At 48.8% G+C, this 13,928-nt stretch overlaps 1 protein-coding gene across 1 annotated transcript in view; it reads left to right on the forward strand.

The window, feature by feature from the left end:
* The window catches only part of TPP1 (tripeptidyl peptidase 1), a 124,124-nt gene that overhangs the window by 7,389 nt on the left and 102,807 nt on the right, over window positions 1-13,928 (forward strand). Inside the window, exons 2-3 of the mRNA XM_086933686.1 lie at window positions 8,184-8,267; window positions 12,963-13,102. Coding sequence (XP_086789812.1) covers window positions 8,184-8,267; window positions 12,963-13,102 — 224 coding nt within the window. The remainder of the gene's footprint in view (window positions 1-8,183; window positions 8,268-12,962; window positions 13,103-13,928) is intronic.

Genomic DNA, 13,928 nt, shown 5'->3' on the forward strand with positions numbered 1-13,928 from the left:
CGAGATCAAGGTGTTTACAAGAATATAGCTGCCCATAGAAACTTTTAAAGGAGACCGCTATGTCCTTATCATTAGTGATGTGCCCTTTCTTGTATTTGTATACAGAGAGTACTCCCGAAAGATTGCCGTTGGGCACACAATTTGTTCGCAAAGAGGCAGCTGCATTTATCCCCACCAATGTAATAGGGATGGTGAAGATGGAGTGCTGTGTATTCTGCCTGGTTTAGATCTAGACTAGCTAACTGGGAGCGCAGTGGAGTTAGCTGGTGCCAGAGACTCAGTGCACCAGTGTGTTGATGTATGCATTCCAACTCTTTGACCTGGGCAGAAAGGCTGTCTCTTCTCCTTACGCAATTTGTTGTCGGTTCACCCCTGATACATGTTTTGAGGGCTTCCCAAAGTGTCGCGATGGAGACCTCTGATGTGTCCTTAAGTGTGAGGTAAGTAGTTCTGGCCTTTTGGATCTCGGTCACCACTTCGGGACGATGCCGCATTGTTTTGTGTAAGCACCATGATTGATGTGGGGGCCCACCTAGGGCAAGGACATTGATAATGTATCTGCTGAGTGGTCGGAGAGTGCCGCTGAGAGAATCTCATTCTCTGTGATCAGGTTTTGTATGCCCCTCGTGCCAAGGAGATAGTCTAACATGGCAAATGTCTTGTGTGCATCGGAGAAGAAGGTGTATTCGCGCGCTCAAGGGTAGGAATCCCTCTACAAGTCTCTGAGCCCCAGTTCCTTCAACCACCGTGCCCACCCTTTAACAATGCCCCAGTCTGTTTGTACTGTAGCGCAGATCTATCTAAGTCATTGTTAAAAACTAGATTCAGGCCTCCCCCTATTATAACTCCTCTCTCCTCAGTAGAGACTGCATCTGCTAACGCTGTTCTCAAAATGGTCTCCTGTACTTCATTCGGTGCATAAATAGACCCTATTATGAAAGACCAATCACCAAGTTTGAATTAGTAGGTGAGCATTCTGCCCTTCAGCTCCATCCCCTTGTGTCCCACTTTCCCCTTGAAGGAGTGCGCCACTTGTATGGCCACCCCCACCATCTTGGAAGAAGCGGAGGAGCAGAACTGATGGCATAATGCCAAAGAAAGGAGGCGGTGACAATCCCTTGAAAGGAGGCGTGTCTCTTGGAGTAGACTTATATCCACCCCGGAATTCTTGAGGTATGATAAAACAGTTTTGTGTTTTACCGGGTTGTCGAGACCCTTACATTAAGGGTGAGTATCTTAAGAATTGTGGCCAGCATTGGATCTGTGTCCTGGCAAATGATTGTAGCAAAGGCTTGGTCTGGTGTCAAGCATCCGGGCCTCCGGAGGTGTGGTATCTGTAGTGTGATCTGTCCAGATTTGTGACTGGGGGGAGTGTCTGAGAAAGTTTCAGCGCTACGGGTCATCCGTCTTAGCCAGAACCTCAGGGATTGGCTTCAGGGCTACCTTCTGCCCCTCTGCTATCTCTATGGAGTCAGGGAACGCTACTACTTTCCCCAACCCGCGGCCCTTTCCTCAGGGTCTGCGGTTCTTAGACTGGGGTTGGGAGGACGCCAGCATACATCCCTCCATGTTTGAATCAATGCCAAGGATCTATCAGGATTCTATCAAGGACTGCAATTGGTGAAATCTCCCTTCCAAGCAAAAAATTATGCAAAAGATGTGTCCCCAGGAGTAGATCAACCGCTTGTTCTGTAGATGCTGTGTGACCGGTTTGAACTCATGCCGTCGCTGCAGCGTAATTGCTGCCAGGTCATGAAATCGCGTCGGTGCTTGAACCTTGAAGTGGAGAGGGTGTTTCTCCCGGGCCTTGCACATGATTTCCTCCTTCACTTGGAAATCATGAATGCAGACTAAACTGGCTGCCAGGGGGCCCCCTCATGGCACGCTCCTCCAACCCGGTGGTCACGATCAATTTGATGACTGTCTTTGGAGGTGCTCCCAGAATATGGTGGAAGAGGAACCCAATGTAGGTAAAGATGTCCTTACCCTCTGCATTGGATGCCATGCCTCATATGCAAATATTATTCCGGCGGGATCTATTCTCCAGGTCCCTCAGCATAAGCCTGAAGGACCAGATGTTGTTCACGGAGGTGGATGACCTCCTGTTGTAGGGACTCCTCCTCCTGGCCATTCCCCTGTTCCACCAGGGTTGCGACGCAATCTCCTAAGGAATCCAGGTCTCACCATACCTCCCTGATGTCCTGGGATAAGTCCTGCATGACTTCTTGTAGATCATCTCTGAGGGACATAAACAGGGATTCAAGGAAGGAGTGGCTTACCGGCTCCTCCGCTGTGGATTCCTCTCGGGCTCTCAACAAGTCGGGGGGGGGGGGAGCAGTGTGGTCTGCCGAGGGGCCCCTGGTCGGCACTGAGAGTGTGTCCTTAATAGTGCAGTCTTTTTTAGCGTGGGCCGTCGCCATTCTCCCCTGCCAGCAGGTTGGGTCCTCAGGGTTCCACATGGGGGTCCTCATAGGTGTGTCCCTCTCCCTGACTTGTGGTGCCCAGGCAATTCTTAGAATGTGGTGCCAGGGCACAACCAGTGGTGCCCAGTCACATGTGGGCCCATTCTATGGGCATGTCGCCATGCAAGCGGGCGTCAGAGTCCAGGGTTTCTCTCTCTTGAGGCGGGGCAGCTCACCAAGCCTCTACTCAGTTCTCGTGGGTGGTCTGATGGTCCTGGTGCGTAAAGTACTTTGGACTGCATCAGGATCCCAGCAGGACAGTAGAGCAGCGGATAAACCTCCCCTGTGTCTGGCCTAGTGCCGGTTGAGTGGGTGGTCTGTATCTATAGGGGCACCCGGTCCTTGCGATCTGCTGTTGCAATCAGTGCAAGTTCGGGAACTGGGCTGCTCCCCTAAAGACTCGTGGGGAGTGGGCCCGCTGTAGTATACTTGTTGGTATACTGTAGGCCTTACTGAGGCCGCTGGCCCATCGCATCTCCAGTTCAAGGCAATTCTGTGCCTCTGTGTTGCAGCGTCTCTGTGCTAGAGGATGTCCACCCATGCCGGCTCTTCCCTGCCTCTGCTGCTCTTCTCAGAGGCTCCCTGGGCGGGGCTTCCGCAACTGGGAGCAGCGGTGCAGTTGGATTTCCCGTTCAAGCCTCTCTCCTTGTGTGGTTCCAGGGCTGGGCGGTCCGCGGGCGTGCCCCGGCTCCAGCAATGCTCTGGCTTGTTGTCGGCTGCAAAGCAGGGTGTGGGCGTTTCTGTTACCGCTCTCCACCTACCGAGCTCCGTTTTCTGCTTGGAGGGGTGGGCATAGGCTGCTTGGGCCAGTGTATCTTCCTGGGTGAGCTCTTGCAGACACGCCTCTCGACAGGGCACGGGCCGCACACCACGCTCCAACTTCTGGTGACAGGACATCAGCTAGCCCCGCTGCAATTTCAGGCTGTAGCCCGCGTGCAGGACCCAGCGGAGCTTCAGCAGTGTGTCACGGCTCCCGCAGGCCTAGTAGGCAACAGTTATCCTTTTCACCATGACTAAATCCATTACTCTCCCCACCCCCACCAGCATACTATCCAAGAAACCCACCCGCAACCTTCACCTTATTCCTCGGGGCGAATTGGAAACCGCAATTAAGGCTCACTTAGCTCTCCCTCCTCTCTCTGACAGCACCACTGACCTTACCAACCTTTATAACACTCTATTCTTGAAACCCTTGACCAAATTGCACCAATCAAACTTAAACTACAAAAAAACATTCCTCCTAAGTCTTGGTTCAATTCCGAACTTAACAATGTAGCGTAGACAATCTGGTTATCCTTAGAACCGCTAGATCCCAGTACAAAAAACACATTTTTAACGAAAAAGCCTCCTTCCTACGTTCTCAACTAGATCAGGCCAGAAACCGCCCTCGAGAACTCTTTAACATTGTAAAAAAACAAACCTCCACTGGCCCTCCTAAAATATTAGCCTCCACGGACAAATGCGAAAAAATTGCTAGTTTCTTTACGAACAAAATCAACATAATCGAACTTTCGTTCTCTTCCCTCCCACCATCACTCCCACCTTCCACCATCCTACACTCCCTCCCCAACACTCATAACTCTCCTTCGACCACCTTTTTTGCACCGCTAGATACCTCCTTTCCCCTCCCTGCTCTACTTCAACAGGATACCCTTCCAAAAACAAACCCTACTGCCAAAAACAATGCCTCCTGGAGCGATTTCAGTCCAGTAACAGAAGCTATGATCACTAATATCATAGTCAAACTAAAACCTTCTGCCCACTCCAAAGATCCTCTCCCCGCCCCTCTGGTTCAAGAGCTTAAATCCATCATTGCCCCCATATGGACTAAAATTATCAACTCCTCTCTTTCCACTGGATGTGTCCCTGCCTCCCTTCAACTCGGTCAAATCTCGCCTATTCTCAAAAACACCGCAGCTGATCCCAATGATCCTAACAACCTTCGACCAATCTCTAACCTTCCATTCCTATCCAAAGCCCTCGAAAAATGTGTCCTACTGCAACTTGAGAAACATATCGTCTCCTTCACCCTCCTTGATGTCTTCCAGTCTGGCTTTAGAAAGGGATGCAGTACAGAAACGGCTATGCTAAATATCATTGATGACATTCATCGTTCCCTTGACAAAGGAGAATCCTCAGTTCTAATCCTTCTAGACCTCTCAGCTGCATTTGATACCGTCCACCACCCCACCCTTCTCAGCACTCTCAAAGATTGATTCGGTTTGGAAGGCACCGTTTACAAATGGTTCTCCTCATTCCTACTAAATACATCTCAACAAATCAAGTTTAGCCATTTCCTCTCTAAACCTCAACCTGTCTCACTCGGCGCCCCTCAAGGATCCATCCTCTCCCCTACCCTATTCAATCTGTTCATGGAACCACTCACCCTCATCCTCAAACATTCTAATATCAACTACCACCTCTATGCTGACGACACCTAATTATACTACAAGATCAAATCTCCACCTCAATGAGACCCTGAAAAGAATTCAAACCTGGTTCCATCTTAACCATCTCAAACTGAACCCCAAAAAAACAGAAATCATAATCTTCTCCCCCAAAAATAACTCTCTTCCCATTCAACTTTGGTTAAATGACATCAAAGCTCTAAACTGCCCTCTCTCCACCGCTAACTCTATCAAATCCCTAGGCATCAGTATTGACCAAAATCTTAATCTCATCCCTCATATTAAAAATGAATCCAAAAGCGCTCTTTTCACCCTTCTCCACCTCAAAAAACTTGACCTTTCATCCCTGCAGATGATTTCAAACTTGTAGTCCAATCGCTGGTCCTCTCCAGGATTGACTATGGCAACACCACTTTGGCTGGCACCCCTAAAATCCATCTTGCTCCAATTAAATCTATCCTTGGCCTTGCTGCTAGACTCCTCTCTGATTGTAGAAAATTTGATCAGATCTCCCCCGCCCTCAAAAACCTCAAGTGGCTCCCAATAGAAGGAAGATCCACCTACAAGATGGCCTGCATTACTCACAAAGCTCTCCACCAAAACATCCCTTTCTACCTTGCAACAAAACTATACAAAGCAGGTTTCTCTAGATCCCTGAGGAGCACAAACTCCCTTGCCCTCATCCCTCCTAGACTAAAATGTCAAAAAACCCAATCCCGTGCATTCTCTGGTAACGCTCCCACTATCTGGAATCTATCCCAAAAGATATCCGTTGCAAACCCTCCTACCCTCTCTTCAAAAAAGAACTAAAAATACTTCTTCTCAACAAATATTGGGGTATCTAATGCTACTGATACGGTACATGTTCAGAGTTTTGGGATATCTAATGTTTATGACTCATTACCTATTCACTCCCCTCTCCTCTAATATGCACTCCTCCTAACTCTCCCTCTCTATACCCTCGCACTCTTACTCCCCCTCTCTTCACCCCCCTCTCTCTCCCAACTTTCATTATCCATTTACATCTTAATCTCTATCTCTACTCACTTCTGCTCCTTTAGACATGCTGGCTACACTAACATTTTGTAACTCGTTTTCACTTAAATTTCAGTCTATTTATTGTCTGTTTTTCACATGCCTTATAAAGCGCTCTGATACTCTCGGGTCCAGTAGCGCTATATAAAACCTTTGAAATAAATAAATAGGTGTCTGGGCCGGCGATGGGGACTAAGAGATGGGATAAAGTCATCTTACCCATCTGCTGTCTTGGCAACGCCCCTCCAGAACTTCAAATGAAGTTACTTCCTTTCGATCCCAAACCTACATTTAAGATTGCACACATGTAACTCAGATTTACAACACATTGTAAAAAATGTGGGGTAAATGTAAGTCTATTTAAACGACATCCAGTTTACATTTTTTTAATGTAAGTCTATGTAAATGATTCATTGTAAATACAACATATCTTTAGAATTATTGCAAGCATCTTCCCATCACCTTATGTGTGTTTGATGTAATGTCCTACGTGGCCATGGGTATGCCCTGACGTGGATCCTGTGCTCACTTTGCCACTGGAACCAAGCTACACCTGACTGAAAAGCCCCAGTTAGGACGAAACCAGTGTGGGTTGCTTTGTTCTGATTCAGAAAGGACCGCCTAGTCTGACAGTTCAGGCAGGACTGTTCCTATTAGAGAAGGATCAAGACTGATTTACATATGGCTGGGTCTAATCTGAGGTGGGTTGGACAAAAGAACCATGGGTTGGAGTACTACCCCGAGCGATTGCCAGTGGTTAGACGTATTGCAAGCAGCCTCCAATCACCTTTTGTGTGGTTGATCCTTTTCTCATTCCAGTTACGATCAGTACCACAACTCTCCTGCATTTCAAAGACTCTTGATGACTGCTCTTTAATTCTCTCATGCATCAAACTTTTCTCAATGGTCTCTAGAAGTTGCCCTTCACGGTGTGATTGAAACCCCCTAAAACTCAGCCACAACCCTCCACATCTGTCTTTCATCGATCTCTCGGTGACCTTTGTCACTATTCACCACCACCCAAGGACCAGTCACATTTCTGGATTCTGCAGACCGAGCTCTCAAATATTTGACATCCTGTCTAACGTACTGCTCAGTCTTTGTACCCTGGCAGTGCTCGCTGTTCCAACTCCCATAACCTCCCATGGGGCATCCCACAGGAATCTGTGTGAACCCAGTAGTCTTCGCTCCCCTACACCACATCACACCGAGACCATCCCCTCCTTTGGCTTCTGCTACCATTCTGAGGCTGATGTGTCCCACATATCTTTCCTCTTTCAAATCACGACTTGACACACACATTTGCTATAGTTTAATGGGCATCAGACATTGGCACTCAAACTTGAGAAAGATGAAGGTTATCCATTTTCCTTAATCCTGTGCCCCTACCAATCCTGTATCTCCAATTTCTTTACGCCTGACACTCTCTTGCCACTCGTTCAAATTCAGCTCAACAGTGGTGCCCACCAATCGCGAGTTTCCTTCCTTGTGTGTCCTTCTATTTCCCACCAATCTTGAGCCTTCTTCCTTGTGTGTCCTGCTGTTTCCCACCAATCATGACGTGCTTCCTTGTGTGTCCTGCTTCTATTCTGATCAATGTTTAATGTTGTTGAAAGTAAAAACCTGATTAGGCTGAATTACAAAATAAAAACACAACTCAACAAGGAGGATGGAGTAATTTACTTCGTCAAGAGCTACTGCAGCATGTCCACAACTCTCCAATATAGGGACAGTCAACAACTTCTACGCCCCCTTGATTGTAAATCAGCAGGTTACATTTGTGATAGGCAAACTGGACAACTGCCTTAGCTTGCTGGAAGGACAACTCCTTGTAAAATTGTCAAGAACCCCTTTCAATCTCCCCAAACACACCCTACACATTTACAGACACCAGGCTGGATGGCAAGACACAGCACAATACAAACTCCTCACCCTGAGTTTTGCAACAGCCAATGCTCAAATGCCCCTCGGCTTGGTGACATTTATAAATGCACTAGCCCCTCTCACGCCGATCCGCACACCCATACTTGCTTACCGTCCCCAAGCAGTACTGTGTGCCGCCTCAATGTTCAGTTTATTTGTTGTTATAGTTATCCTTTTGGCAGCCACTTGACGCTCCACAATTATTTACTTAATTTCTTCAAAAATTGAGTTTTTAATAAAGGCTCATTTCTTGCCATCACTTTCAAGGCCACAGTATATGTTTTCGAACCACAGGGTAAGTAAATGTAATCCCTTGAAAGGCCCCTTGTTTGAATTTCTCTTTTGTCATCTGCAGGTTGGTTGCCCGTTGCATCCTGTTCGTGGCCTGCTGTGGAGCCGCTGTCACAGGCGCCTATCTGGAGCCGGACCAGAGTTTGGGGTAGGTGATCCGCACCGCTGTACGTGGGTGGGAATGGGGAGGGGACTACGACCCATACTGACTATCCCAAACCTCACTAAAATCTCAAGCGAGTGATGGATCTTGTGATGCCCCGGTCTGGTGCTTGCTTCGAGATGCTCTTCCCACTGGAGACAGAAAGAAGGTATAGGGAGAGGGGACCTTAAATTCCCTCTTCTTGCCTCCCCACCCACTTCTCTCCTTGCCCCAAGCCATCTCCTTATTCATTCCTCTCAAATCTCCTTCAATTGTACTGCTCTGCTCCTGATTCAGACAGCCTCTCAGGCTCCTCCAGACTCCTCCTCATCTTCCATGGACCCATGCATGGCCTGGCTGCTGCTCTCCCCTGTGCCCCAAGAAAGGCTCTCAGTAGAGTGTCTGCTTGGTCCATTCATGTTCTGTAACACAGGGTCTTCCTGTTGCTGGGACAGACTTTCCTCCACCTGACCCATCCTGCACTAAGGGTAGCTTTTGATTGGTGTTTTGTTCTCTTGTGGGCCTAGGCCTTTCCTCATTCTGTACCACCAACCATATTCTTTCCCAGTATTCCAAGTGTTCTTCCTTCATCAGCAGCTCTAGTACCGCCTTCCCTTACCCTGATTGTATCCAAAGGCACCGCCTCATATCCTGTCCGTGGCGCCATAACACCTGTCCTGGGGGGATTCTGACATTCCTCCCACACCATCTGTGTTTTGGGTCAGTCTTTCATCCCATGTGTCTCTCTGGTCCTCCTGCGCCCCCCATACTACCCGATCATTCCTCAGTCACGTGTACTCCAAAGGACTTGCCTTTCTTCTCACCCCAGCAGTGTTACCTGACTCTACATTTCCCACCTACATCCCAAGAGCCCTGGCATTCCTGCTGCACCTGCGGTGTTACTCGGCAGTGCCTTGCTTGCATTGGTCATATGATGTGCGAGTGTTCCTTCCTCCCAAGTACTCCTCAGTACCAACAATTCACCCTGCACCTGCTATAATTCCTACTCCCTTGTACTCCACCCAGCATTTGTAATTTGTATTTGTAAAGCGCGAACTAATCACCCGTAAGGGTCTCAAGGCACTTGGGGCTGTCGGGGAGATTAAGCGAGCTATTGCCCAGAGTCACATGATGCTGAGCTGAGCTGCGTCTGGCGATCGAACCGTTAGACCCGCACTCCGGAGAGCCGCACCTGGCGCTACGCCACACCTCGACCTCCGACCCCACTGTTCCTACTGCAGCTGCTTCTTTCCTTACTCCCGCATGTTGAAGGGTGCTGCCATTCCTCTCGAGTTATGTGACTATTCATTACACTTGTGTACTCCTGTACCTTCTGCATTACTAGATCATTCATTATTCCAATGGAGCCCGCCATCTCTTCTGTATCTGCCATACTCCCTTACTATTTCTTAATTCCATGTGCCCCACACAGACCTCGAAAAATCATAAAAATGTTACCAGTCCTGCAGGTCTAGAGACTTGATTAATCTATTAGGCATAACCGTCATGAACTTGGACCATCAACTGGGCACGCATTATGTGATCATTGGCAAATATTTAATTTCATTGAGCTACCTTTTTCTTCATTTTCACACAAGAGCACCTTGAAATTTGTGAGTTCAGCATGTCTGGTGTACAGAAAACACCTTTGCTTGATTTAATAGACTAAAGTGATGTGTTTTGGTCCTATTAACAACGTCGATGCTCTTGATGGCTCCACGCCGCCATGAGCCACGGGCGGCATGTACTCAAGACGGCGTGGAGCCGCCATCAACTTCTGCTCCGCCCACGCTCCGCCGGTGTGGCACTAATTCCACGCCTGTGAGGGCAAATTGGTGAGTGGGCGGGTTCATGACGGCTTCACGCCATCATGAGCATACACGCCCCGTGACTCATGATGGTGTGGAGGCGTCATTGGTGAGGGAGCGCTGCGCTCACCCCCTATCCCAACCCGCGCCCGAAATCGTGCCGCGGCGATGTGGTTAAAATCTTTGTTTCCATCACATTTCAAATTTTTTACAAATGTGCTTTCCTAACTGCTAAACTATTTTGAAATATTAGTACTGTTAATTTATAAACTACTGAAATGCTGTGTTTTAAAAAAAAACTGACAGCCTTTCATTTCACACTCCCTGTACCCCAGCATGATTGACAGATAGTTCACTTTCCAAAATCCTTTCTCTTTGCAGTCAGTGAAAGAAAAGTAAACCCCAATCTCTATGATAAAATTAGCAGCAATTGTAAGAAGACATTAAGCTGACATTTGACCTCTGTCTTTGAAGGCAAAAAACATGTGACAAGATAAAAACAAGATTTAAAGGTATCGTTATTGCTCAGTCACTTTCTGAACAGAATATCTGTTCTTTGACAGCTCAGGCTCTCTTGCCACAATGGGCCAGTAAGCCCTAAAAATAGCTCGCCAACATGAAATCTGACTCTCCATAGCAAGCGGGCACGTAGAGTTTTTCGAGGCCAGGCTGCAGTCCTTTCCATTCTTTCTACACAATCCCTTTTTACCATGATTTAGCACCCTCCTTCTCTTATTTTACATGACCATTCCTTATTCCCATGTGCCCAGTGGCCTAGACGCTTCTCCTACAGCGTTTGCATTATTGGACCATTCTGTACACCCTATGTCCATATTTGCGAGTACTCATTTTGTCAGTCACTACTCTCTTGTTTTGGGTCCCTCTCCGCCTGCCCCTTCTGTACATCCTATCAATCAATCAATCAAAACCTTTATAGAGCGCGCTACTCACTTGTGAGGGTCTCAAGGCGCTGAAGGGAGGGGGGGTGCTGTGCTGCTGCTACTGCTCGAATAGCCAGGTCTTGAAGTGCCTCCTGAAGGTGAGATGGTCCTGGATCGGTCGTAGGTGTGCGGGGAGGGAGGTCCATGTCTTGGCGGCCAGGTAGGAGATCGATCTTCCTCCGGTTGTGGTTCTGCGGATCCGTGGGACGATGACGATGGCAAGGGCGAGGCTGGCGGAGCGGAGCCCCCGGGTGGGAGTGTAGAACGTGAGGCGGATGTTGAGGTATTCGGGGCCCATGTCGTGGAACCCTTTGTGTGCGTGGGTGAGGAGCCTGAATGTGATCCTCTTGTTGACGGGGAGCCAGTGCAGGTCTCTCAGGTGGGCGGATATGGGGCTATGACGACGGATGTCGAGGATGAGTCATGCGGAGGCGTTCTGTATGCGTTGTAGTCGTTTCTGGAGTTTGGTGGTGGTTCCTGCGTATAGGGCGTTTCGAAAGTCCAGTCGGCTAGTGACGAGGGCCTGGGTGACCGTCTTTCTGGTTTCGGTGAGGATCCACCGGAAAATCTTTCGGAGCATGCGCAGGGTGTTGAAGCATGATGACGAGGCGGCGTTGACTTGCTTGGTCATCGTGAGGGTGGAGTCCAGGATGAATCCCAGGTTGCATGCGTGGTCTGAGGGTGTTGGTGCAGAGCCCAGTGCTGAGGGCCACCAGGAGTCGTCCCAGGCGGAGGGGAATTGTTCGAGGATGAGGACCTCCGTCTTGTATGAGTTCAGATTCAGGCGGCTGAGCTTCATCCATTCTGCGACGACTTTCATTCCTTCCTGTAGGTTGGTTTTGGTGTTTGGTGGTGGCTGGGTCTTTGGTGAGGGAGAGTATCAGCTGGGTGTCGTCGGCGTGGGAGATGATGTTGATGTTGTGTTTGCGTGTGATGGCGGCGAGGGGGCTCGTGTAGATATTGAAGAGCGTTGGGCTGAGCGAGGACCCTTGGGGTACGCCGCAGATGATTTTGGTGGCTTCTGAGCGGAAGAGAGGGAGGCGGACTCTCTGGGTTCTGTTGGAGAGGAACGAGGTGATCCAGTCTAGGGCCTTTCCTTGGATCCAAGTGTTGAAGAGGCGTGTTATTAGGGTGTGATGGCATATGTTGTCGAAGGCTGCCGAGAGGTACAGGTGGATGAGGGCGGTTGTTTCTCCGTTATCCATCAAGGTCCTGATGTCGTTGTTGGCTGCAATGAGGGCGGTCTCGGTGCTGTGGTTGGCTTGAAAACCGGACTGGAAAGGGTCTTAGAATGCTGCATCTCCTCCTAGTCTTTTGTAAACCTCCTTTCTTCATACCTATCCATTTTGACCCTTTTTTACCCACCTCATCCCATGATTATCTCTGTTTCATGTTACTTGTTGTTGTCTCCTTTTCCTGCTGATCCATGTTTTCCTTCTACCATTGATCTCAATGCCATGCCCACATCCTCTGATGCCCCAAGCAGGGCTTCATTTGAGCTCATACTCATTCGTGGGGGCCAGCATTTATTTTCCTCATCAGACTTTGATCCAGACTAGGAGAAAGAATATCACAAAAGGAGGGAATCCAGAGGGCTAGAAAGACAGAAAAAAATGACAATGTGAGAAATCAGGCTCTCTGTGGAGTGCCATCTTTGGACTCTTGCGTCTGTAGTGGTCTCTCTAATTCCTGTTTCCCCTGTAATTCATTGGAAGGTTTCTAGGAAATCTTTTCCAAGTAAGGAGGCCGTTCGGCTAGACTTGTCCACTTGAGACTTCAGATGACCCTGAATCCTGTTTCTCCAGTTAGAGGCCCACCCAACGATGTCTCTTGCGCATCCCTCCACCCCGCTGCTTCACCCTCTGGGCACTGTATCCTGTCTGAACTCATGATGTGTTCAGGATGCTTCATCCTTCTCCTGCACATACAAACAAAAACCCCTTTATGTTTAGTATCCCAGATGGATGGACCCATGTTGGCCGCTTGGCTGCTTTTGATGACGTCACTTTAACCTTCGCCCTGAAACAGCAGCACGTGGATAAGTTGAAGGACCTGGTGGACAGAGTGTCGGATCCGGATTCTCCCTTCTATGGTAAGTCACCGAAGCAATGCTTCCAAGCGGGTATTATTCGGTATTCTGTATATTGTGCATGTATCACCTGCTACATTTGCTGATGCATTCCTGCATCCTTTCGCTACACCAGGTTTCAGAAAAAAACACCTTTGGTTTGATAAACCCCTGCCCTTAGTCCTCAAACATTAACCCTTTGTGCCTCTAAGATATTTCCTCCCACCCCCACCAAGTACCCCTCACCACCTCTAGGATGACTCTGGCATTGTCAGCCTTCCCTTCGCACTACCAAAGACTTATCCTCCCTGCCTCTCCTTGCCCTCTTCCCCCTTCCCTCTTGCACAGAAGAGGTATTCCTACTCCCCAGCTTGTAGCCCCATTTTACATCCGGCTACCTTTTTCACCCGGGGTCATATTACAGATAGTGCCCCGGGGGCGCAATGGGAGTTTGCACCCGCTTTGCATACCCCGGAGGCACTTTGGTATTAATGGAAGGTTGCTCAGACACTTGTGCGTCCCCTTCTATAATACCGATAGAGCTGGTGCAATTAAAGTGCCAGTGCTATCCACAGAGAGTGTTCCCTCATTTGCATAGGGGTGTGTCCTATGCAAATGAGGGAATCCTTTTGCCTCTGCGCCCGTGCTATATTACAGACGTGGGCGCATAGCCAAAGAAGCCTGCAGGAGGTGCACTGACAGTGCGCCGTTTAAAAGGTGGCCTGACTGCACCAGCCTGCAAGGGGATCTCTATTACCCTGTAAAAATGCAGGCAGGTGCCCCCTGCATTGTGAAAACATGGAGAAGCTGCTCTGTGTTGTCACAGGAATTCGCTGCCCCCAGGGCAGCG

This window comes from Lissotriton vulgaris, chromosome 8 (genome assembly GCF_964263255.1).
Source record: "Lissotriton vulgaris chromosome 8, aLisVul1.2, whole genome shotgun sequence".
NCBI classification, from domain to species: Eukaryota; Metazoa; Chordata; class Amphibia; order Caudata; family Salamandridae; genus Lissotriton; species Lissotriton vulgaris.